Source organism: Protopterus annectens, chromosome 4.part0 (genome assembly GCF_019279795.1).
Source record: "Protopterus annectens isolate FY-2018-M chromosome 4.part0, PAN1.0, whole genome shotgun sequence".
In the NCBI taxonomy this organism is placed as follows: Eukaryota; Metazoa; Chordata; order Ceratodontiformes; family Protopteridae; genus Protopterus; species Protopterus annectens.
Genome location: NC_056733.1, coordinates 838,480 through 863,831, shown reverse-complemented (window position 1 = coordinate 863,831; position 25,352 = coordinate 838,480). Strand labels below are relative to the sequence as shown.

Below are 25,352 nucleotides of genomic sequence, written 5' to 3'. Positions count from 1 at the left end.
AGCCAAAGGTGAGTCTGATAGCTCCACACTGGCCAAGGCAGCATTGGTATCCGCTACTGAGAAGCATGTCTCGGAAAAACTCATGGCCTCTACCCCTATGGCCTTTACTTCTAACGCAGAACAACTACAAGACCCTGCATCCAAATTTGAAAACACTGCAGCTAACTGCCTGGAAAATTGTTTAAAACAAAACCAAACTGTTTTATCTCAGAGGGTCAAGGACATTATCCTGGAGGCTCGCAGACCCTCCACAAGAAAAACATACTCAGCTAAATGGAAGAGATTCCTCATTTGGAGTGCATCAAAGGGTACAAATGTTACACTGGCAAACCTAGCACACATCCTAGAATACTTAGCAGAACTGTTCCACAATGGCCTGTCCTATTCTTCCATTAAGATTCATGCTTCAGCAATTTCAGCAGAGTACAACATGGATCCTCCTTTCTTCTCTCACCCTCTCCTCAGACAATTTCTAAGAGGGATCAAAAATGTAAAACCTCCAAGGAAACCACCTTTACCTGCATGGGATCTCAATTTTTGTGCTGGAAAAATTAACACTACCCCCTTTTGAACCAGCAGCATCAGCAGACTTACAGTTCTTATCTTGGAAAACTGCTTTCCTTCTAGCAATCACTTCAGCAAGAAGAGTATCCGAGTTACAGGCACTAATGGCAGTGCAGCCTTTCCTTATTTTTCACCAGGATAGAGTGTCTCTGAGAACCAATCCTACTTTCATGCCAAAGGTGGTATCCAGAGTATCCTTGAACCAAGTTATTCATTTGCCTACGTTCTTCCCTAACCCACAGAACAGGGGGGAAAAACTATTGCACACCTTGGATGTACACAGACAACTACACTACTATCTGGACAGAACTAAAACCAGCAGAAAAACTGACCAACTTTTTGTAGCATATGCAACTGGAGTGCAATGAAAAGCAATTTCCAAACAGACAATTTCAAAATGGATAGGAAATTGCATTCGATTCTGCTACTCTTTTCATGGAAAGACAACTCCTGAAAATATCAGGCCTCACTCCACAAGAGCCACAGCCACCACTACAGCTTTCCTACGAGGAGTGGCTACCAAGGACATTTTAGAAACTGCTACTTGGAGCTCCGTGCATACATTTGCCAAGCATTACAATCTACCTTTATACTCCAGATTTGCAACTGCAGTTTTACAGGGGATCTTAACTACACCATCATTACCTTAGTACCTCCTCCCCCAGTTTGGCTATGGTATTCTACCCATATGTTATGACTGCAGATGCATCCTTGAAGGACATAGTACAGTTTTGTACCTACCATAAATGTAGATGTCCGATAGGTATGCATCTGCAGTCAGGATTACCCACCCTCCATCCCCTCTGTGGTATTCCTAGGGTGCTTACCCCTCTTTTAGCTAGCTGGGGGAATCCCTGGGGGAATCTATTATGGTGTATTTGTTTGTATGTATATATGTGTGTATATATATATATATATATATATATATATATATATATATATATATATATTGTTTGCAACTGTTTGGAATTTTCAACATTTATCCAAATTTAGCCTTCCTAGAGGGCACCTGGCATCTGGGGCAAGAAACACTGAGGAAAATGGCGTCGGCTGATGCCTTTATACCCCAGAAGCTCTGACGTCGGGGAAAGTGCGACATCAGCCGAGGCCAGACCCAGACTTTGGAATCTGGCCGACCGAAGGGCTGCCTGAGGCAGGACAACCCATATGTTATGACTGCAGATGCATACCTATCGGACATCTACATTTATGGTAGGTACAAAACTGTACTTTCCTCCTCTTCAAAAACGGGAGTGCAAAGCCATCCCCTTATGGTAAGAACTCACACTGACTTTACACCTCCACCCCTTACCTCTGCCCACCTGCTTGTGCCCCTAGGAGGAAAAATCTCCTTCCATGCAAGCAACTGGGCCTCTATTACAGACGACTGATGGATCCTCAACATAGTGTCCCACGGATACTAATTTTATTTCCACACACTGCCATCCCCAAAAGGGTTCCCAGATCTTCCTCCAAACCAGTGGGCAGAGGATAAAAAGCAAGTCTTTCCCTGCTCTCCATGAGGGCAATACAGCATGTTCCTGCAGAACAGACAGGCCAAGGTTTCTATTCCAGACTCTTCCTGGTACCCAGAAAAGAGGGCACCTGGCACCGAATCCTCGATCTATCCATTGAAAACACCTTTCTGGTTATACCAAAATTCAAAATGCTCACCCTCCAGCAGCTTCTTCCTATGCTTTCCAAGATGCTTGTTTAGCCACCCTAGACCTAAAAGAGGCCTACCTACACATCCCAATCAGGGCATCTTGCAGGAAATACCTATATTTCAGGGCCGGTTCTGTGCACTTTCAGTTCTCCTCGCTTCCCTTTGGCTTATCCACTGCTCCCAGAGTATTCACAAAAAGCATAACTCCAGCCATTGCATTTTGCAGACAAAGAAATTTTCAAATGTACCCCTTCTTATACGATTGCTTGATTCAGGCAGTCAGGAAAAGCTGTTACAGCACCTGACACTTTGTAAAGGACCTACTGACCTCCCTGGGGTACACTATCAACGAAAAGAAATCAAAACTAGTCCCCACACAAAAAATTGTATTCCTGGGAGAAAGCATGGACACAACATCCCAGTTGGCATTCCTTACTCCAGAAAAACAAGCCTACCTGACAGGCTACTTCTCTCAACTAGCCACCAGAACCCAGTTATCTGCAAGGAAATTCCTGCAAGCTCTAGGGTTCATGGCCTCCTGCATTCTACTTATTCCATATGCCAGACTGCGTATGAGGAAACTATAATGATACCTAAAAAGCCTTTGGTGTCAACATTCTCAAGACCTGGAAACTATCATACAGTGACACCTTGTCAAAGGAAAGATTTCCTTTGGTGGGCAGCAGCATGCAGGGCACAACACGGGACTTCCCTCGCCTCCCAGACCCTCACCACAGATGCATCACACTGTGCCTGGGGTGCACACCTGGATGGCAGGTGCATTCAGGGCCATTGGAGCCCAAATCAAATTCATCTGCACATCAACCAAAAAGAGATGCTAACGGTTCAGCACTCCCTGTCAGCTTTCAGACCACTACTCTTCCCCAGGGCCTCTACTAATCAAAACAGACACAACCACAGTGATGTAGTAATTCAGCAAGCAGGGAGGGACTCACTCTTATCCTCTCTGCAGGCTCGCCATGACCCTTTCGCACACGGCCTTAGCCATGCAACTGCACCTGCTAGCACAATTCCTGCCAGGCTCCCTAAACTCTCTGGCAGACAACTTAAGCAGAAACCTGCTAGACCACAGAACCTTCACCTTTGTAACCCAGAAATAGGGCACCCCGAAGGTGGACCTCTTTGCTTCCCACTCCAATCATCAGCTCAGCAAATTCTGCACCAGGGAATCTCACAGCAAGGCCTGGAAAGTGGATGCTATATCCTTCCATTGGGTAAACCTCTCGGTCTATGCATTTCCCCCACTACCGCTCATTACATAGGTACTGCTCAAAGTAAAGGAGGAAAGACTGAGGGCAATCCAGATTGCCCCAGACTTGCCACGCCAGCACTGGTACCCACTGCTGCACAGCCTGTCACCCCTGCCACCATGGCACCTACCTTAGACCCCAACACTCCTGATCCAGAGGAATGGAGAATTCATGCATCCCCAATTGCAGACACTCAACCTGACAGCCTGGCTTATTCCCTGACCTTTCCTCAAGCTGCCAGCCTATGCAAACAAGTCCTAGATGTACGGGAGGCCAGATGCCCCAGCACTAGAAAATCCTATGCTGACAAGTGGAAAAGGTTTTGTACCTGGATCCAGGCTAAGGGAGCCGGAATGGCACAGCCCTCCCAACCTCTCATCCTGGACTACCTAGCAGACCTACTGCACAGGGGCCTATCCTTCTCTTCTGTTAAAATTCATGCCTCTGCCGTCTCTGCTCATTACAGCACAGAGCCACCTCTCTTCTCACACCCTATTAACAAACAGTTGTGAAGAGGGGCTAACAACCTAAGGCCACCCAGAAGAACACCTACCCCAGCTTGGGACCTTAACTTTGTGCTGGAAAAGCTCATCCTACCCCCCCCCCCCTTTGAACCTGCAGCTTCAGCAGAGTTAAAATTCCTCTCTTGGAAGAAAGCCTTGCTTCTGGCCATCACTTCAGCTAGAAGAGTATCAGAGCTGCAAGCACTCATGGCTGTATTGCCCTTGCATCATTTTCCATGCTGACAGGGTCTCCCTCAGGACTAACCCTTCCTTCATGCCTAAAGTGGTGTCCAGTGTGGCTGTCAACCAATCTATTCATTGCCCACCTTTTTCCCTAACCCACAAGACAAAGGAGAAAGGATTCTGCACCCCCTGGATGTGCACAGATACCTCAGATTCTATCTGGACAGGACTAAATCTTTTAGAATAACTGATCAATTGCTAGTCAGCTTTGCAGCAGGGGCAGAGGGCAAGGCCATATCCAAGCAAACAATCTCCAAATGGATAGCACACTGCATCCATTTCTGCTAGAAATAGCATGGAAAACTGCCCCCACAGGGGGTCAGGATGAATTCCACCAGGGCAACCTCCACCTCTGCACCTTTTCTCAGAGGGGTCCCCACCAGGGACATCCTGGAGGCTGCAACTTGGACATCTGTTCATACCTTCACCAATCATTACCACCTGCATATCTTCTCCAAATCCAGGACAGGCTTTGCCACCACAGTCTTGCAGGGCATCCTAGCCAGCACCCAGTCTTCTTGACTGCCTGCACCCTTTTCTTCAGCTTTGGGAATCAACCCAAATATGATGACTGCAACAGTGAAACATGAAGAACATAGTACAGTTGTGTACACTTACCATAAATGTAGATGTTTGAGTGTATTTACTGTTGCAGTCCTGGTCCCGTCCCCCCCGTCTCTCTCTTCCTCTCTCCTTACAGGGAATTTTTGGTATTTACTTTCTACTAATGGTGTTCTTCTACCATAACATAGCTCCCTATTTGGGGGCTCCTGATAGTTAAGGCAAGAAAAACTGATGTAATGGTGTCGGCTGCCTGATTTTATACCACTGACGACCTGACGTCAGTCATGGAGCGACAGCAACCGATGCAGAAATACTAAGCTGACTGAGGGATACTCCTGGCAGGATAACCTTAATGTGATGACTGCGACAGTGACAATACTCGAACATCTACATTTATGGTAAGTGTACACAACTGTACTTTTATAGTACTGTGAAACATAAAGAAAAATGCAACATTTGTTTTTGAGTACCATACTTTAAAAATTAGCACTACAGAAGATTAGAATTACTTGTTTCAAAATACTGGTGATACTTTAAAAATTAGCACTACAGAAGATTAGAATTACTTGTTTCAAAATACTGGTGATGTGTTTGTTTAATTCCCTAATGAAAATTAAAATGATATGGTAGGCTTGCACCTTTCTTTGAGTCTCCCATCTTGAGGAGGGTTGAAAATGTTTAGGGTGTGCTAGTGCAATACCAAGTGAGGGGAAAAGCTTTCATTTAATAACTGTGGTCTTTATTTGCCATAGTGGAGTCCTGTAAATGATGTTATGAAACACCATTAGGATGAGTGGTCTGCAAAGTATAATTGTATACTGGTAGGGGGTCGAAATAAATGTTGAATTTGAAAAGAGCATAAGTCAGTGAAAATGAAGAATGGGAAAAGTACAGACATTTGAGTCTCATTGGTTGATAAGCCACTACAGGTTTTCTTTTTTTTTTTTTTTTTTTTTTTGTCAATAGAGTGACAGGACAATAGATGTAATAAAAATCCTCTGCTTTTCAGCATCGAGATTAGTTAGAGACTGGCCAGCAGTGGTGAAATAGGTTGGCTCTAACTGTGACCCAGGTGCCACAAGTTTGATTAGCAGCTTGAGGGCTGAAACTGGTGTGAGGAGAAGAAAGGCAAAAATACAAAGCCTGCTTGCCTTTGTTTGGAGGAGATGCTAGAAGTGAGGTCATTGCTGCATGGTGCAGACCATGGTTTTGTAGAGGTGCTGTCTGTTGGGGGGGGGGGGGCTGGCAGGCTTTGGTTGTATCACATGTGGAGGTGTGTGGACAGTACACCACAAGCCCATTGCAAGTTTCCCATAGGCATTTATGGGCAACTATGGTAATGGTGGTGTATACAGTGTGTACAACAAAAGTACAGTGACCCGTCACATGGATGATAGCACTAGTTCTTGGTTAACTCTGCTGTCACCCCAGTGAACAAAGGGGCTGTTGCCACTGGGAAATGAATGGGCTTATCAGGTGCAACCAGAAGGGATAAGCTAAATGGCTAGCCCAGGGGGGGGGATGTCAAGGGACAAAAAGTAAATATATATATTTGTTAGTGATTTTGCATTGTGATAACATTTGGGTTTTAGTTATGATCACTTAAGATTGTAATCTCCAAATTCAGACATTTACTAGCTGGGAAAAATATGGCCAGAGAAAATCAGCATTAAAACATAATCTTCTTTTCTGCTTTTAATTTCTCTTAAGTATTTTGGGTTTTTTATACCACTGATGGTAATTGACCCCATTCCTAAGTCAGGGTACGATTAGAGTTCAGGAAATTAGCATTGTTTCAGTCATTGATGTTAGCCAAGAATGCTGTTCTCAGTACGCGCATTGTGCCCAGAATTGCTTCCTTCTGTAATGCATACTAGGTTACATGTAATGATAGCATATCTAAGTATGACTGTAAATTTTTCTTTATTAGATCCATTGTTCCTACTACTTCTGGAACTGTTTGGGTATCTTTCTCACACATTGCTTTTGCTTCTTCCTGCAAACCCTGATATTTTATGACTTCAAGTTTGTCTGTATGTAAGACACTGTAATCACTGGGTGTGTCAGTTAGTGATCAGTGTTACTTTTGTCTTTTTTTTCATGGACTACTATATCTGTTTTGTTTTTGCATGTAACTTTTGAACTGTTGTTTATGGGTGATCCCATGTGATATAACTTAATAATTCTCTATAGTGCTTTGTGGTTCATCCTTCCAATGCCTCTCAACTACCTTTATATTGTAGTGTTTGCACAATCTCCAGTGCAACAGTCTTGCAACATTATTATGCCTTTCAGCATACAGACGCTCTGCCATGAGCGTGTCACACAAGCAACAAGATGTGCAATTATTTCCAGTTCTTTTTTGTAGAACCTGCATTTGTCTGTTTTCCCATCCTTTCAATGGCTTTTGTAAACCAGCATGTATGTACTCCACTGTCCTGGGATGCTGTTGTTCATAGGTAGGTACTAGGCTATCGGCCCAAGGGCCTAAGTAAGCCTAGCCAACAAGGTTCCCTGACTTACGCCACCCAAGAAAGTTAATTTTCTGTGCCCCTGTAAAGCAGAGCCACAGAAGTGATCCCCGGGGTGTATTTCCCATTTCCCATCCACTCATCAAGATTTTTCTTGGAGTACTAATGAGGAACTTTGCTTGACATAGATGAGTAGCTTGTTCCAGAGTATAGGAAGTCTCTGGGACAGGAATCTATCCCTCCAGCATGTCCTGTTTATTGTGGTGACAAGGTTTAGGTCCCTAGGGCGTGTAGCTCGGAGGGATTGGGATTTCTTTATGTGTAGCATGTCCAACAGCTCTGGATTTAACATAGCTTTATATGTTAGGCAGAGATCTCCTTCGAGTAAGCGATATGCTACAGAGTAAAGCTGGAGTTTTTTGAGACTGTCAGTGTAGGGCATCTGTTTGAGGCCAGTAATCCACTTTGTGAGGTACTTCTGTGGCCTTTCCAGCTGCTGCAGACGTCTTGTGAGGTACATCTGCAGCAGCTGCAGATGTACCTCACAAGACATCTGCAGCAGCTGCAGATGCAGCAGATGTCTTGAGGTACATTCCAAAAGGGGCGTTGTATTCTATAATGGGTCTAATAAGTGCCAAGTATTGGGGAACAATTACCTCTTTTTTTTTTCCCGGATGAGAACCCTTTTGTGATGAGGTGTGCCACATAGAAGGATTTCCTGACTACTGTGGCGATGTGATTATCAAAGGAGAGACTACTGTCCACCTGGGTCCCAAGTTCTCTTACCACACATTTGGCGTTAAGTAGACTGCCGTTTATGTGGTAGCTCATGGGTGCAGGGTTTTTACCAAAGGGGATGACAATGCACGTTTTGGCATTGCGCTTGAGGCCATGCCTCTGACACCAGGCATCTGTCTCAGTGAGGCCTTTCTGTACGATGTCCATATCATTTGGGGACTTGACTATGGCTCCTAGTTTGCAGTCATCTGCAAACTTCGTTAGCCAGAGGCCTTCTGTGTTAGCCTGTACTTCAGAGAAATAGATACCTGACAGGAGAGGTCTCAGGACTGAACCCTGTGGTACTCCACTTGTCACTTGTTTGAAGTCAGATTTGGAGTCTGCAACTTTTACAGTGTGAGTTCTGTCAGTGAGCCAGTTGGCAACCTATCTTGTGACATAGGGATTTATGCCTAGTTTAATGAGTTTAGCTATAATTCCAGAATGGGGGATGGTGTCGAAAGCCTTGGCGAGGTCAAGATAGGCTGTGTGAACCACCTTACCCTCGTCTATGGCTTTGACGACTGCCTCAAAGAAGTCGATCAGGTTCAGAAGGCATGATCTGCCTTTCACAAACCCGAACTGAGTGGGGTCCAGAGTGTGGAAGTTACCAGTGTCTTTGTTTATGAGTTCCATGATGATACGTTTCATGGCCTTGCAGACCAGGCTCATCAGGCTAATAGGGCAATAGTTCCCAAGATCAGTAGTGGCTCCCCCTTTGAGGAGTGGGATAACTGTTGCTGTGCGCCATTCAGTGGGCACAAAGCCTGACGTGAGACTATGATTGAACTTGGTGCTTAGGTGGGGAGCCATTTCATTCTGAAGTTCGTGTAAAATGCAGCCGGGGATGTTGTCCGGTCCCATGGCTGCTGTGTTTTTGGTTTTAGAGAGTGCAGCTTTTACCTGCATAGATGTGATTATAGGGACTCTGCATTCTTCCTGTATAGATATGGCCCTTTAGGGGGTGAGAGGAGGGTAAAGTTAGCACTGAACCTATCTGCCAGGATATTGGCAATATCAGTTGGTTCTGTAATTTTCATGCCGTTGTGCTGTAACTCAGAGCAGATTTGGGTGTTATCATTGAGATTCTTGACATAGCTATCGAATGCTTTGTGGTTGCCCTTAGAATCAGTGGCAGTTTTGTTTTCGTAGCTAGCTTTGGAGGATCTTATAAGGGATCTCAGCTTTTTACTGAGGCTGACCAGGGAACTCCTCCACTCATGGGATTTTACTCTCTCTTGCAACAGTTTCTTCCTTTTGTTGTAGAGTTTGTTTATGGCAGGGGACCACCAGATTGGCTTCCTTTTTTTGGAGGATAGCGTCTTGGTTCTGTTTGGGATAGCACAATCCATGCACTCGTATAAGTGCTTATAGAGTGCATTTGTGTAGGATTCAGCAGTCATAACTGTATTGTCCATCTGCATGGGTGTCATGAAGTTCGCCACTTCTGTCTTAAGAAGCATGAAGTTGGCTTTGGAGAAATTTTTTACCGTGGTTTCCTTAATGGTAGGTGGGGGCGGGATGCGGATATCTAGGGTGATTAGCTTATGTTCGTGTCTGACCAACAAGGAGTTGACTTCAGGTGTGGAACACCGGTCACTCATGTTGGTAATGACTAGGTCTAGGATATTGTTGCCCCTGGTGGAGGTGTGGATAAGTTGATCCAGGGCACTGGAATTTATGAATTCCAGAAAGTGTTGAGTGAAGGAGTTGGTACATGAGTAGTTTTCCCAGTTAATGGTGGGGTAGTTGAAATCGCCTATTATTAGGGTGTTTGTTGAACCCTAATACTTTCCACTATATCAAGAAAAGGAGTGGGAATCCTGGGGCATGGTGGGGAATCTGTAGTATGCTACAATTTGGATTGCAGTTTTACCCATTGTTGATTGCAGTTGGATAACCTCGGATGCATTATGCTGCGGAACTAGCCTGGAGGTGTAGATATCCTTAATGAAAATGGACACACCTCCGCCTTTGGTGTTCTGGTCCAGGTTAGATGGCCGAAAAGTGTGGTATGAGTTTTTTAGCCTGGTAATGCAGGGGTGCTCTCTAGAGCCTTGAACCAGGTCTCAGTCACTGCATAGATATTGATGTTCTCTATTTTAAGGAGTGCCTTAAGTGAGTGCATTTTGAGATTTAGACTTCTAGCATTGAGTAGCATTACCCTCAGTTTTTGCTTGCCTGTTCCTGTTACGGTGGTGAATTTGTCATTTGAACTTTGCCTACAAAAGGCACTATATGGGGCGGCAAGACCCTTAGCCAGTGTCTGGAATCCCAGGGGCGACAGGTGCAGGCCATCTTTGGCAAAGCATCGTGGTATGTCAGCCATGTCATCCCAGGCAGACAGATACTGGATCCCCTTAGAATGACTTTGTTAGCCTTTCATATTTTGGTTTCACTTCACCTCTCCTTAATCAGTCCCCTGTTGAGGACACATGCATGTTACTACAATCGCAGCAGCATAATTTTCTGTCCCCAAGATCCCAGTTTTTTCTCTTGGCATTCTCCATCAGCAGGCTGTCTTGCACCCTGCTTTCTGCATCTGTTTCTGTAACAAGTCAATTAAGGCTTCAGTTCACTTCTAACTGAAGTGTAACATATCTAAATTCAGAAAAACTGCAAAAGGTGCTAAGGGATACGAAGACCACCAGCCAAGTGACAGTGAAGGGTGTTTATTCAGCCAAAACAGACATTCCACAAGCACATTAACGCTTCACAAATACAGTACGTTTTCGTTCATCACAAACTTCATCAGATGCGGACTGCCCTTTGGATGCGATTACACCTGTTTGAGTTCTTAGAGGAAAGAAACCTTTTCTCAACAGGGGTAGAAGAAACCTTTACCCACAGAAGCCCCTGAGAAAGAGAAGTGTGTTCGATCCTCCACTGCACAAATAACTGAAATCATTTGAGAAGGCTTGTGAAAGAGACCTTTATTCCTCGTTTGCTCAAAGAAAGAGAGGTTTTTCCAACTTGTCTGTTGAAGAACATACCCTGTAATGTCCAAGTGTTTTGTCTAAACAAGTCGCATTAATTCTTCGAGCAGCCATCTCCTATAAAGTTAACTGCTTCTCCAGATGGATTGCACAGACAGCTCTCTCTTGATTGTTGCACCAGTGGCAGCATGGTGACATAATATCTTTCCATATTGTAAGGTACAGAGCCTGCTGTCCTTTCCTTGGTAATGAAGTAGCTACTTATTATTTGATGATGTTTTAGTGAATTTTAAGTTTAAAAAAAAACAGCTTAAATGCTTGTTTTCCTTACCCCTGGAAGCCCTGGGATATGCATACATACATACTGTATTTCAAAAAAATGTTGTAGGTTAAAAGTGTCTGAGGGTGATAGACTGGCTTGTCTCATGGTTGCCTCTTGGAGGGTTCCACAGAGCTGCATGATTTGTAGATGTGTCCTTCAACAGTATTGTAGTTGTGTGGCGATTGTGGCTAGGCAGTGAGAACCCTGGAGCTTGTTGTGGGTACCACAGCAGAAAAGCTGAAGGTATGGATGAGTTAAGCTGCCACTGAAATCCAGACAAAAGTGGATAAAGAAGATAAGAAGAAGGCAGGAGGTTTTTTTTGTTTGTCTGAGAGAGCAACTAGTAAATATCTTGTAGTAAATATTGACCACTTCATACAAATACTGATTTTTTTGTAGTAGTGAGCTCTTTGTATGAATAACAGACAAAGTATTTTAAAAAGCTCTGTGCTAAATATAGACTCCAGGGTGAGCTATGGAAGACCATTAACATAGCAGCTTTAAAGGTCATTTAATCAGACCTGTTTTGCATATTGTTACATTTACTTTTAATTGTGTTTTTAACCATATTTGTAGTCTTTTGGCCCATTTTACCTTACTCTTCGTTGTTTGGATAAGGATTCAGCTTGTTGATTTACATTTGCTGATGTTCTCATCAATGACCGTTTCCCATAGAAAATCACTGCTGGTCTGATTTCAGTCTGAGAATGCCAGTGATGATTCAGTGTGCGACTTATCCACAATTGTGCAACCATGGAGTTTATATATTTTTAAATAAGGAAGATGCAAGGCACTTACATTTTTCTGTGCAATTTTGACTTATTGCTGGTCCAACTTGTTTCCTTTTTTATATCTGGTGAACCTTTACCTAGTGGAAACTTGAGGAAAGTATGAGCAGCTTTGCTAACTTTCCTCCAGTTATAGCTGTAATCTTTCTTTAGCATTATTGTATTTCTCATTAACTGCACTATTTAATCATGCATAACAAGTTGTGTTTGATTTACTGCAAAGAACTGTAGTAATGAATTTAATGCATAATGGATGGTCATCTTGACTAGTAGTCTACATTATGGTGCTCGGATTGCAAAACACAGTCTGTACAAATTAAATGTGCAGTTCAATACGACAGCATTGAAAACATTCTGAATGGGAGGGGAATTCCACACTTGAAGGTTTGAGTGTTTATTTCCTTTTGAAGGAGACATCACTTTTATTTGAACAGATAACATTGTCAGACCAGAAACATCACTTGCACCAGAAATCGATTATTTTTTTCTGTAAGAGTTATTAATGCTTTAAACAGTCTGCTTGTATTGATTGATTAGTAAAATTAAAAATGTAGAGATAGCAGGATCATTACTGTCTTTGATAATATGTCCCTGAATTACTAGCAATGTAGTTTATAGTATCATGAGTGAGTTTGCCTTTTAATTATAAATGATTTTTCTTCTTGCCATCTTTTCACTTGTAGAAGGCTGTACATTCTGTTAACCCAGCAGTATCTGTAGCCATGAAAGAAAAGTACCTGGAGTGGGCATACAGGAGCAGTGGTTACAAAAAGGCAAAGAAAGTGTTCAAAAGGTACTCTTTCAGAAATGTATTTCTTTTATTTGATGCTGTCCAGTACATTTATTAAACTGTTAAAGTTATACTTCAGTTTTTTAAAACATCAACATGTTCCTTTTTTTTAGCTTGCATGAAAGCCATCCATTTTCTCTTGAATTTGTCAAAAGAATGATCCAGATTGAGAAAGAACAGGTGAGGATTCTTGGTGTATGCCCCTGAGTCTTTATAAATGTTTAACAGAAGTCCACTGACATGTTCCAACCCTCACATATGGATGTAAACAATTTAGCCCAGTTTGTTTTTATAATAAAACTCATGAATGGAAACAGGTACTGTATTTTATAATGTACAGAAGAAATATTCTATTGTACTTGGCAATTAAATGAAATGTTTTAAGTAGAAAAAGTAATTTTGTATGGGTTTTGTGAAAACTGAACATAGTTTACTTTTGTCATTATCTGCTTACCACCATTTTTCCCAGTGGAATATGATCAATTTAATTGAACACTCCCCCAACCAGGACCTGCATGTGATGGCAAGAAAGGCTTCAGTGGCAAAAGCTCCTCCTCAGGAATATTAATGAAATGTTTAGTGAGCAAAATGATGCTGCATTGTCAGTGTCATAATGTTAAGACATCCAGTTTTGATGAATTCTTCCCCCATCAGCATGAGATATGCAGTAATTTCTTAAGTTTACCGTGCGTCTTTCATCCCATGTATCCCTAAAGGGCAGCTAGGCCGCAGATGCAGTTTATACAGCTACTGTTAAGTATGATCACTCATTGTAGGTAAGCTTCTTCTGTCTAGTGAGGATACTTTTTGAAGGCATTCCATCTCTCATTAGCCATCTTTAATGGTATCAGTATTCATTCTTTTTTTTAACACATTTATTAAGGTGTCACTTAAGACTTAGGCACACATGCATTAATAGAAAACAAACCATGGTAATATTCTTAATTTTCATGCATTATACATTTTGTATGTTTCCTTTCTTTTTAACAATTATCATTCACTCTAACATTATATAAATTGTTCAATTACTGACTTCTCTTAAACCTCACTACTCTTTCACTTGAACATTATTATGCATGTTTTGTTCTTACAGATTTCATTTTTCTATTTAATTTGCATCCTTCACTTCTCTAAAGATCCCACCTGCAGTTCTTTTATCTCCTTTACAGTATTAAGTACGTATTACAGTTGGTTTAGATTTTGATTTCCATTTTCTAGTAACTGCTTTCTTGGCAGGCAATAGCATTAAATTTCGTAAGGCCTTACATTGTCTAGGGAATTCCGATCCTGTGTCCCACTCCAAAAGGATACTTTCTGTAGTTATAACCATATGCTCCACCAATATTTCTGACAGAGTACTCTGCAAGTAATTTTTAAAATCTGAGAAATTGTTAGTCTCAAAAAACATGTTCCTAGCTAGTTCTTTCCTTTCCATCACACCTCCATTATTTGCTATCTACCTGAGGAATAATTCTTTGAAGTTTACTTGTGGTATAAAAAATACCTATGCAAACACTTCCAAGCAGAAATCCTAAACTTTCTGGACTTGGTTCATGTTATATTTGGAACCATTGCCCGAGAGTCTGAGACAGTCAGAGATAAGGGAATTTCATTGGGAAGATTTGAGTGTTAAAGGTGAGTCTGTATGCTGATGAAGTCGTTTTGAATTTAACAAGGTCACAAGAACACGTGAGCAAACATTTTCAAATCATACAGAACTTTGGAGCATTAGGATACAAAATCAATGAGGATTAAACTAAAGCAACAGATATTAATGTAATATAAAAAAACAATAATAGGAAAAGCTCCAGAAGTGGAAAATCCTGCATTTAGAGTTATTTATTTACTTTCTGATTTACATCTGATTGCTGGGAAAGCCTGACTGAGTAGAAGCCTATTTTTAGTGGAGGCCTGGGGAGAAAAGGTCCAAATTATTGCAAAACACTGAAGAACAATTTTATAGTCTTCAAAAATAAAACAAAAACATCTGCAGTTTAAAATTATAGAAAGTTAGACATGTTATAAAAATATTGGTTAATAATCGATACAAGATATGTAGTCATTTAATATTTAGGGAAATTTTAGACAGTTTGTAGAGAAATTAAAGGTAAGTTAGTCTAATATAAATAGGAATGAATTGCAATATGAAGTGATGGAAAACCAGGCTTATGGTATATTTAGAGAGAAAGTCAGGGAAGAAAATTTGATAGAAGTAAGGAAGTGAAGAAGGGAGAGTAAGGAGGTATAAGGATTGAAAAGATACATGTTCATATTTAGGGATTTAGTTTACCCTGATTTTGAACAAGAACAGAGAGATTTTAGCTAGGAAGTCTTTCAGAGTGGTTTTGAAAGATGGGTGGGAAGGTAGTAACATGATGGATACATGTAAGGAATTCTAGGCTTTCACAACCTTCTTTGAGTACAGATAATGCCTAGCAAATATGATGGGTTTGTAGACAAGCAGGAGTTTTTGGTCACTGAATCACAGGAACCGACTGGGAACATAATTGTGTCAAATGTTTTTTAGTGTTTGACAGGCGCTGGATGCTGGATAATTTTATAGGTGGTAAGAAGCTATGTATATGTTAGTTGATGAGGCAGTTCTAGCCAGTTTAGGCTTTTTAGTGCTAAACAGTGGTAGGTTCTGAAAAGGGGTTCCTATTAGATTGTCGAAACTCTGTTTACGCAAATTTTAAATCATCGACACGTATTGCGCAAAATACGTATTCCTCGAATGTGCAAATCCGCGAAATTCGAAAAATCGAAGTATTTTGGTTGGCCCGTCTTTAGTATAGCTCCAAAAGGTAAGTGTGCGATAGTTACGGACCTTAGGGTTAGGGTGCGGGTTAAGTGTATCGATAAGTAATGTGTGTAAGATTTAGTGTAGTCTTAGAAGTAGGGTTTTGTTAAATGTATTTATGTATATTATTTATTTTGTTTGTGTAGATCTCCGTAGGGGAAGTGTGCAGTAGTTACGGACCGTAGGATTAGGGAGGGGTTAAGGATAGTGCATAGATAGTTGTGTATGTGGGGTTTAGTGTAGGGTTAGAAGTTGAGTTTTGGTACTTTACTTTAGGGCTAGGAGTAGGGTTTGGTTAGTGTATGTATGTGGTTTATTTATTTTGTTTGGGTAGGTAGTATGTAGTGGGTGGTGGGGTTGGCCGACTATGAACGTTCGATATTTTAAATTTCACGGTTTAGTGCGTTCGGTATTTTCGCGTTTCGAGTAATACGTGTCGCTGTTTTGGTATTCGATGTAATGGATTTTCGTTAATGTAATATAGACCCACTGAAACGGGTATGTGATGCAAATTTAACAATTTTGTTATAGTACTGTTCATGTTTTTTAAATTTTTTGTAAAGCCTGGAGGTTACTGAGGACGGGAGTACCATAAGTAAGTGTGGGGAGGAGATAAGAAATGGCAAGTATAGTTTTAGTTTTATCAGTGGGAAAGTTTTTGGCTTTGTAAAGTATCCCTAATTTTTGATGAGTTTTTCTTATGCAATTTTGTTTTTAAAGGTTGAATGTAAGGTTATCATTCACTATCACCCGTAATAATTTGCTGAGAAATTGCTTCAGTTTTATTATCAAGAGAGAGGACATTAGATTTGTTTTTTTCATGAGAGAAGGATTTGGGAAAAAAAAATAGTAGTTTGGTCTTTTTTGGGTTGAGCAGGAGTTATGTCTGTTAAAGCTTTGTGAGTAACCTTTTGGAGGTGTACCATGTTGTCAGATGTACAAATGTGAGTGAAATCATGTGTATTGTATTAGGTTGGCCTGTTGTGTGGATGTATAGAGGGTGTTGATGAAAATGTTAGAGGAGAGGACCAAGAATAGTGCCTTGTGGTACACTATTGGTAACTGGGAGGTAAGGAGCGTGCATGGAGTGCCATTTTACTGACTTGATACCTATTGGACAGGGTAACTTTTGGACCACAGAAGGTTGAGCTGAGAGACACCTAGTGAGGACATTTGAAATGGAGGTTTGATGTAGTAAACTGTGTCTAAAGTTTTAGACAAGTCTAGAAATAAGGAAGAGACTCATTTACTGTTATCTCTAGCTTTTCTGACAGTACCTTTATAGGTTAGAAGGACAGTGCTAGTATTATGGGAAAGACAGAAGCCATATTGTGTAGGGGATAGGAATTTTTCCTGCAGGAGATAGTCTAGTAATTGTTTTTCCTAGAGTTAAATTATAAGGAGATATTAGAGTGACATGTCTTCTAGACCCCTCCAAATAAAGGGGTATTAAACAGGCTGTAGAATTAGGTGAGGGATTTTTTTGTGGTATGAAGAAAGGAGGGTGCTTGTTAAGTGGAGTAGAGTGATTTTTACTAGTGTAGCAGGTAGGTTTAAGGATACAAGATATCTAGAGCTGTGTCCACACTGCACATTTGGCATGGCTGTCTTGATGTGGAGCAAGTCAGTATAGGGCCAGGTGGAAACAAATGGTGATGGCTGAAGTGCTGTGCTTTGAAAGGCATGACTGGTTGGAGGTGATATGTAGGAATCATTTGGGAGAAGTATAGGACATGCAAATGAGGGAATTGAGTAAAGAATTCTGTAGAATGTTCCAGTTTAAGGGTTGATGGAATCATGAGAAGATATTGTTTCTCACAGAAGGCAGAATAAATTACAAAAAGAAGAGCACAGTGGCATGGAATTGGAGGCAGAAAAATGCTACAGTAAAGTATTCTGTCTTGTTTTTTCAAATGGAAAAAGTGCTGAGCTGGGAGGAGGTGAGCAGGAAATTTAATTTCTGAAGAGGCCTATATCTACAGTTTTGGGCAATATGATTGGACATGTAGAGATTATAGTGGTGTGCAGTTGATCAAATGGGTGACTGAGATGACAGACAGACAAAGGGATGAAAGGGGGTTTATTTCCAAGGTGTACAAGTTAATTCAAAAAGTAAGGAATGAAGAAATTGCATCAGTGCAGAATGAATCTGCTGAGAACCACTAGGTAAATAGAAGTCCCTAGGTAAGTGGTAAAGTATATATGGAATGATAGGTAAAGTAATACAGGTCAGGAATTTTCACATCTTTAAGTGGTAGTATCTTTATAAATATTTCTGTACATCAGCAAGGTTGAAAAGTATTCTAATGGTACAGGATGTCTGCTGGATATGTGATGGAGTGCATTTGAAGGACTGGCAGCATATTTTTGGGGATGTGATGGCATATTGGAATTTTAAGAAAGGCTACAGGAAGTGATAAATATTTTGAGGGGACAAAATCAGGCATTAACAAAAGAGGAAATGCTGTTAAGGCTAAGCTTGAAGAAACAAATGTATTATGATTTAAAGAAAATGGTATGGGTAGCAATATTGCTGGTAAAGAAAGTGATTACTAGAAGGTGGAGAAGTAAAGATAAACTGGAAACAGAGGAAGTAAGATAACTGATAGAAAAGTTAAGAAGGGAAGAAGAAATAGTGTATAAACTCCCAAAGCAAAAAGTGAAGTTCAGCACTCTGTGGCAAAGTTGGATACAGTATTTAGAGAGGGGCTAAGGTAAGACAAATAAATGAAGCTAAATATTTGTTTGGGGTCTTCACTGGTGCACAGATTTGTAAATAGTGTATATAGTTTTGTTTCTTATTTGGTTTTCTTTATCTTGTTTTATTTCTGGCAGGGGGGAAGAACATGCGTCCTAAGTATGAGGAAGGTGAAAGAGTTGTAAGTAAATAATCATAGATAACGTGATTAGTAGGTCAGTGAAAATTAAAAGCTATTATAGGTAGAATTTTAACAAAAAGGAGGCAACAAATGCTTCTGGGAAAGACCATGATAAGGTTCTAAGGTTCCCTGCTCCTACTCGTCAGTTTATAGTCAGTAGATGAATATAGGGTAGTAAACTGAGAAAAAGAAAGTCCTGAGGGAGTGTTTTGTAAAAGAATGAATTTGTGCGTACCAACATGCATCACCTTGGCTTGTATTTGTTAAATGGGACTTGAATGTTGATGTATTAGTACTTGGGCAGTTGATGCAAATGTGATGCACAGTTTATTTCCTTATTCATTTCAGTTTACATTCTTTTGTCAAAAAGAAGTGGGCAGACAACTCGCATTGATTTCTGATAGCTGTATACATCTCGGGTCAAGCCAGATTAGTATTGGTCAGTCTCAGTAGCTGCCTTCTGATGCCACACGAGTGTTACCATATTCTGGTGTCAGCACAGTTAGTTTCACATCATCACCAGGGGAAACATTGTTGTGATCTGTGTGCACCCGTGACCAGTACCTAGTGTGGCAACATTTCCCCCCCTCTTCCCTCTATAAGATCAGAAACCCCACAATGTTGTAGTCCTCAGATGGTCTGTGGGACTACTCCACATGTTTTATCTGATCCTAATCATAAGGTTTATATGCAGAAAGCCAAAATGACTATGGCCAAGGTAATCCTGTTTTTGGCCAAAGCAACATTGACTAGTAGGGTTTCAGAAGTCCTCTGTTGTTGAGTTTCATAACAAACCTTTCCTAAGAGTAGAGTTACCTTGCAGACTAATCTTATTTTAGTGGATAAAGTAAGTTCAGATTTTAATTTTTTTCATTTTGTTAGCCTTCTAGTGGTCTAGCCAGAGTGCCCATATTGATGGGAGTATGTTATACTGCCTAGATGTTCACAGACAATATTTTATTTAGACTGGCCTGAAAAATTAAAGAGAAGATGAGCATCTGTGCATTTCCTTTACCTCCAATACTGGTAGCTGTTACATCCCTAGTTGTAAGACACTTCCATGTAAACCCAGGGCTTATTCATTTCAATTCATAGCTTTCTGTAGAATTTTGTCAGTGGATGCCATTCGTGCTGCTGTAATATGAGCTTCACTGTACACTTCTGCAAGGTAGTACAAGATGGATGTGATCTGAAGGTCTAGGTCTTCCCTCTAGGCCACTGTCCTTCATGGTATAGATGGGATCTAGGCCTCTTCTGCACCATCAACAAAATGGTTTGGCAGGACAGGTACATCTCTCAGGTATGCTGCTGTGAAACAGACTCCCCATCCACATAAAACAAAGTTTATCCATGTCCATATCCAAGTTCAACTTAGATCTGTGGATGGAAAACAGAACGTTTACCCCAGGACTGCCCCCTGTATACTAATGGACAGAGGCAGCTCCTAAATGCTTATCCCATGCATGGGCCCCCTCAAATTATCTATGGAATGATCCCAGTTATTCTCATTAGGGCTAATATATAGTTATCGACCATGGGATGAGTGAGGCTAGTCTATAACCAAATGGGATATGTTATTCTGAGCAACAAAAGGAAATTGGCTAGGCTTTGAAGTGGTCCACAAGAGCAGTTAGCCTAGTACTTGCCTATGAACTTATGGTGTTCCATCATGATGCTTCCTAGGGTGTACAGCTTGGAACTCTGTCTTACTGTTAAAGTGAGTAAACTGGATAATTTAAGATAAGAAAGTTATGTACTTATCATAATGATAGATCTCCACAAATCCATGTCCATCAGGATACCCTCTCTCCTTCCTCTTCATGCACATTTCTTGCCTTATTGACATTACGAGAAGCCTTCAGGAGCGATAAGGGCTATATCTGTTGTTGAGACAGATATGAGTGTGATTTGCTTTTTGTAATGCCACCATGCAGTCTGCTAGCAAACTCTGGGAAGAGAGGGAAGCAAGGTAGGGTTGCCACCTCTTTTCATATGGCCAAAGTGGGACATTTTTGGTACAAACATCAGATTTTACAGGCCGACACATATCCACGGTGAGTGCAAAGGATAGAACTTAACTTTTTTGCCTAAATAAAAGCTTATTCTTGTAGCATTTTAGTTGCTTATTCTGTTTCTTATAACATTTAGGTATTTTAGATACAGAATAACTGTTTTAAGCAACTATTACATAAAATATAGGAAATAATTTTGTCCTACAATCTCAGGACATTTGCCATTTTTAAAATTTTTTGTCAGGACACAACTGCCAAAGAGGGACTGTCCCTCGCAAAGTGGGACAGGTGGTAACTTTAAAGCAAGGTACATTGCAGGAGTGGGGGGCTCAGTCTTAGAAGAAAGCCTGTGGATGCCACGTTAGCTCCTGTTGCAAACAGTTCACCCACTAAAGTGGATGGACATGGATCGTGAAGCTCTGCTGTTATGGTAAGTAAACTACTCCACTGAAGTGGATGGACGTATAGATCATGAAGTTGTGTTATGGTAAGTATAGGGTTGCCACCTTTTAAGTGGGCCAATAGGGGACATGGGTATGTGGCCAGTATGACACTGACCACACCCTGTACCCATGACATCACTGCAGGAGTGGTGAAGGAGGTCCACTTATGAGTACAAACAGTGTGAAGTTGTTACAGCACACTGAAATTTAAATTATACAGCTGTAACAGTAAAGGTGAAGCATTACTGCAAAAACACTCCTTTCTTGTAGCTGTGACAGTCAGTAAACTTGACTAAAAAACTGACTTCACATAAAAGAAATGAGTATGTTTATTTAAAAAAGCAAAAATTATACATTCTGCATATAACCATAGCTAGAAGAAAATTAAAATAATAATACTGCACACAAACACACCGTCATTTTTAATGTGTATAATTGAGTATGTTTATTGTAAATTAAACCAAAAATACTACATTCTACTTATTACACTATAATTATTCTAAAGAAGAAAACTTAAAATTATACATACTCTACACATACAAGCATACTAAAATTAAGTCAGTTCTTTTCTGAATGTGTACTTTGCATTTGATTTGATGTTATGAAGAAGTGCCCTGTTTAATACAATATTTGAATAAAAGTCACTGCAATTCATTCTGTAATTTATACTCTTCATTAGATCAGCTTTTAACAAATCCATACTACGATTTTGCATATCTGTTTATTTTTAACCAAGGAAAAAAGAACTCTGCAAATGCATTGGATGCTGATATAATACCCTAGCAATTACGGGATGTAGTGCAGTCAGCTCGGGCCCTTCTTTGAAATGTTTCAGATACTTTTCTCCTGGTGATAAGCCTGTGGTGCATAATTCTTGGGGAAAGGACTTAATTGTCAAGTAGTCCTGGAAAAGACTGTCTTCCTCTATGCCCTGCAGACTGAGGACAGTGGTCACTTTAAGTCATAAGTCACTGAATGCAAAAGGCTCAGTTTAAGATAACTTAGTGTAAACAAGTAGCTGTTTTCACTAAAATCAAACCAATTTTCTAAGTACTTGACTGCATTCTCCAAGAACACATTGAAGTCTCTTTTCAGTGTGTTGGAAGAATTGCTGTCTTTTAAGTTCATATGTACCCTAAGTTTTCTCCCAAAGAAGGCATCTTCTGCTCTTGCCTGCAGTTTTTTCTTGAGAGAGGCCATCACTAAAATGTCTCCGTGGCAGCAAGTGCTGTTTTTCTAATATGCTTATGTGCTCATTGAAATCCATGAGAATGACACCGGGAAAGTGCATATAGTACTGGGGCAGTGTAGGTCATATACTCTCTATGCTCATAATCTGAAAAGTACAGCCATATCTGCTGGAGGGTCTCCTGTTCTCCCTATGAGAGGAAATACGAATGAAGCACTGGGAGATTTTTTTTACTACTCTCTCAATAGCTGGCAGGAGTGACAGACCCCTAGTTGTCAAGTGCCTTAGAAGATTCTCAAATTCCATGACATAGAACTCAAAAAAGAAGTCTTTCAAATCTGCTGTCCTTGTGGCAGCACCTGAGAATTGACTGAAAAGTTTAATCACAGAGACTTCTATATAATAAGGTAGTTGTGCTGCAGCTTTTTTGGCTGTGTTGTGAATTGTTGAGCACCACAGCTAGCCTTCTGGAGTGATGTGCACTTTTCATTTAGTCTGGCATACACCCCAGATTTCTTTCCATAGTTTACATTGGCATTATCAGTCCCATATGTTGAAATAGTGCTCCAGCGCTAAGAGTGATTTTCCATTATGTTCATAATCTGTTATTGGCCTGGGCAGATTCATCAGGGTCTTCGTAGAAGTCCAGATGGCCATTCACCACCCCATCTTCTTTAGAAAAGTAAAGCACAACAAGTGAAAATAATTTTATGTTTCCTTTGTTGTAAGCACCTGATTAAAATGACAAATGAATTGCCTGGTTTCTAAAGGTCATGCAGGAGGCATTCCAATGAGTGTAGTCCCAGAACATTTTCAGCAATGGCTTCAGCCTTGGTCCTTCCACAGTATAGTTTCTTTGTCACATCTGAGTCTCTGTACAACTGGCCGGCCAATTTTGCTGCACAGTCCAAACTGTTACAGGAGGTATGCTTAACAGCATGGAACACCTCAGAGGTTTCTGCTGTAATGATTTTAAGAGGTCCTTGCATATCACTTTTGCAGTAATCATTATGTAAGGGATCTCCTGCAAAGGGTATCCCAACATCCGGCCAGTATACTAAAGCCTTTAGAGTTGATAGGTGTTATACGTCACACATATGCTCCTCCCTACAAGGAGTAGGGCATAAAAGGCACACATACCTCAAAACTTATTTGCTACCATTCCAAATTCCATCATTGAACATCTGTCTGAATGCTCTTCTGTGCTGGTTACCAAGTTGTTTTCAGAAAAGTGCCCCATTGGGGTTCTTTATCATCTTCTCTTCTATGTTAGTGTTGTTGGCTTACATGTCATTTAGAAAGAAAAAATGTTAGTGTGGGAGGCAGATTCCTCATAAGGATCGTCACAAACATTGTCTTTTCTGTTTGGGTGCTAATCACAGCCATATGCAGTGTTCCATTTATCAAGTGTTTGTTCCCAAGTCCATATGTAGTCATCTCTCCTCCTTGTCTATTTACCTAGAAAACCAACTTCTAAAGTTGTTGGCTCAAGGTGCTGTGGTGGACTCTTCCCCTCCCAGGGGTCAGCTGCTAGCCAAGAAAAAGGCCAAAAAACTCAGGTCTGATTTGGCTGCTGTCCAGCCTCCCCTGGACATCTCTCTCTCCTTGCTGGTGAAAGCCTAGAGGATTGTCTGGTTGTTGCTTCAGATTCCTGTGCCACAACTCGGTCAGTGGCCGGTATGGATCTATCTTCTCGTAGTTCCAAGGAGGTTTTTCAGATATTTGTTCCAGACATTGAGGCAATCCTCGGCTGATTATATTTGAGAGACTGAGAGGGATTCTGCAAATTCTAGTCTGGGAGGAGATTCCTACTACTCTGATAGTGTTGGCAAGGGTTTGACCCTCTTATGTTTTTTCTTGTGGATATCCCACAAAAGAAGAAAACAAAACAAGCATATTTCCCCTGCTGTTAAAGACCCAAATGTAAATGCCAGGTTTTTACTTGGGGGTTATTCACTGCTATGGCTTTAAAGCCTGCTCATGGAGTTTCTGTACCTGTCCCTTCATGGTCCTTCACTTCTCTTAAGAGACCTAGGGAACAGGATTCTTCTGATGAGGACGATTCTGGGCAGGAGTCTTCTGATGAGGACGATTCTGGGCAGGAGTCTTCTGATGAGGACGATTCTGGGCAGGAGTCTTCTGATGAGGACGATTCTGGGCAGGAGTCTTCTGATGAGGACGATTCTGGGTAGGAGTCTTCTGATGAGAATGATTCTGGGGAAGAATCCTTGGCATACTGTTTTCAGATCCCTTCTTTTTTGGACTATGGATCTGTGGAAGATGATTCTATCAGTCCAGATTATCCTTCAGAAGAACTCTCCTTTGGGGACACTATTTCCAGTATAATGAAAATTTTCAGGTGGGATTTTTCTCAGATTTCTGATATTTAGAGTAGGTATTATGAAGTCCTCCAGATGGAGTCTCGTAAACCCTCTGCTGTTTCTCCAGTTTTAGCTGCCCTCCTCGTTAACTTTTCAGCAGCTTTTGTAGTCCCTGATTCTCAGCATCCAGCTCCCAAGAATCTTGACAGATTTTACAAGGTGCCTGATGATTGTAAATTTCTGAATAAATGTGATTATGCTGATCCTTCTGTGGTGTCCCTCTCTTCTGAAAAACTCTCTAAGCTGTTGCCTGTTACTAAGCTGCTTCCTTCAGACAAGGATAGTAGGGTCATGGAATGACTGGACAAAAAGGTTTTATACTGCTACCACCTTGGCTTTTAGGGCTATCGATTACCAGACTCGACTCGTATAACTATGTTTTATCACTTCTTGCTGAAGTTTCTCAGGTAGTTTCTGATGTCTTTGATTCTGAAGGGAAGGTTTCTGCCCTTTCTTTGCTGGGTTTTACCTCTCAAGTGGCTCGCCACTCCATTAAGTGTAGTTATGGTGCAGATTATGCTTCTTCTAGGGCTCCTGCATTTGTTTCTATTCTGAGGCATTACTCTTAGCTTTATCTTCAGATTTTGCCTGATGTGACACTAAGGACAAATTATTGAATGCTCCTCTTGATAATAAAAATCTTTTTGGGTCTGCTGCTGCTGAACTTTTTAAGTTCTTCCAGGATAAAGGCAAGGCCTTGCAGGAGCTGAAACATATTTTTGTTTCTCCTGTCTTTAAGTTTCAGAGGAATTT

The 25,352-nt window shown here is 41.0% G+C and overlaps 1 protein-coding gene across 1 annotated transcript in view; it reads left to right on the top strand.

Moving 5' to 3' along the window:
* Positions 1-25,352, top strand: part of UTP6 (UTP6 small subunit processome component) — a 1,596,914-nt gene that overhangs the window by 1,381,225 nt on the left and 190,337 nt on the right. The window contains exons 16-17 of the mRNA XM_044068038.1: positions 12,789-12,898; positions 13,009-13,075. Of these exons, the coding sequence (XP_043923973.1) occupies positions 12,789-12,898; positions 13,009-13,075 (177 nt within the window). The remainder of the gene's footprint in view (positions 1-12,788; positions 12,899-13,008; positions 13,076-25,352) is intronic.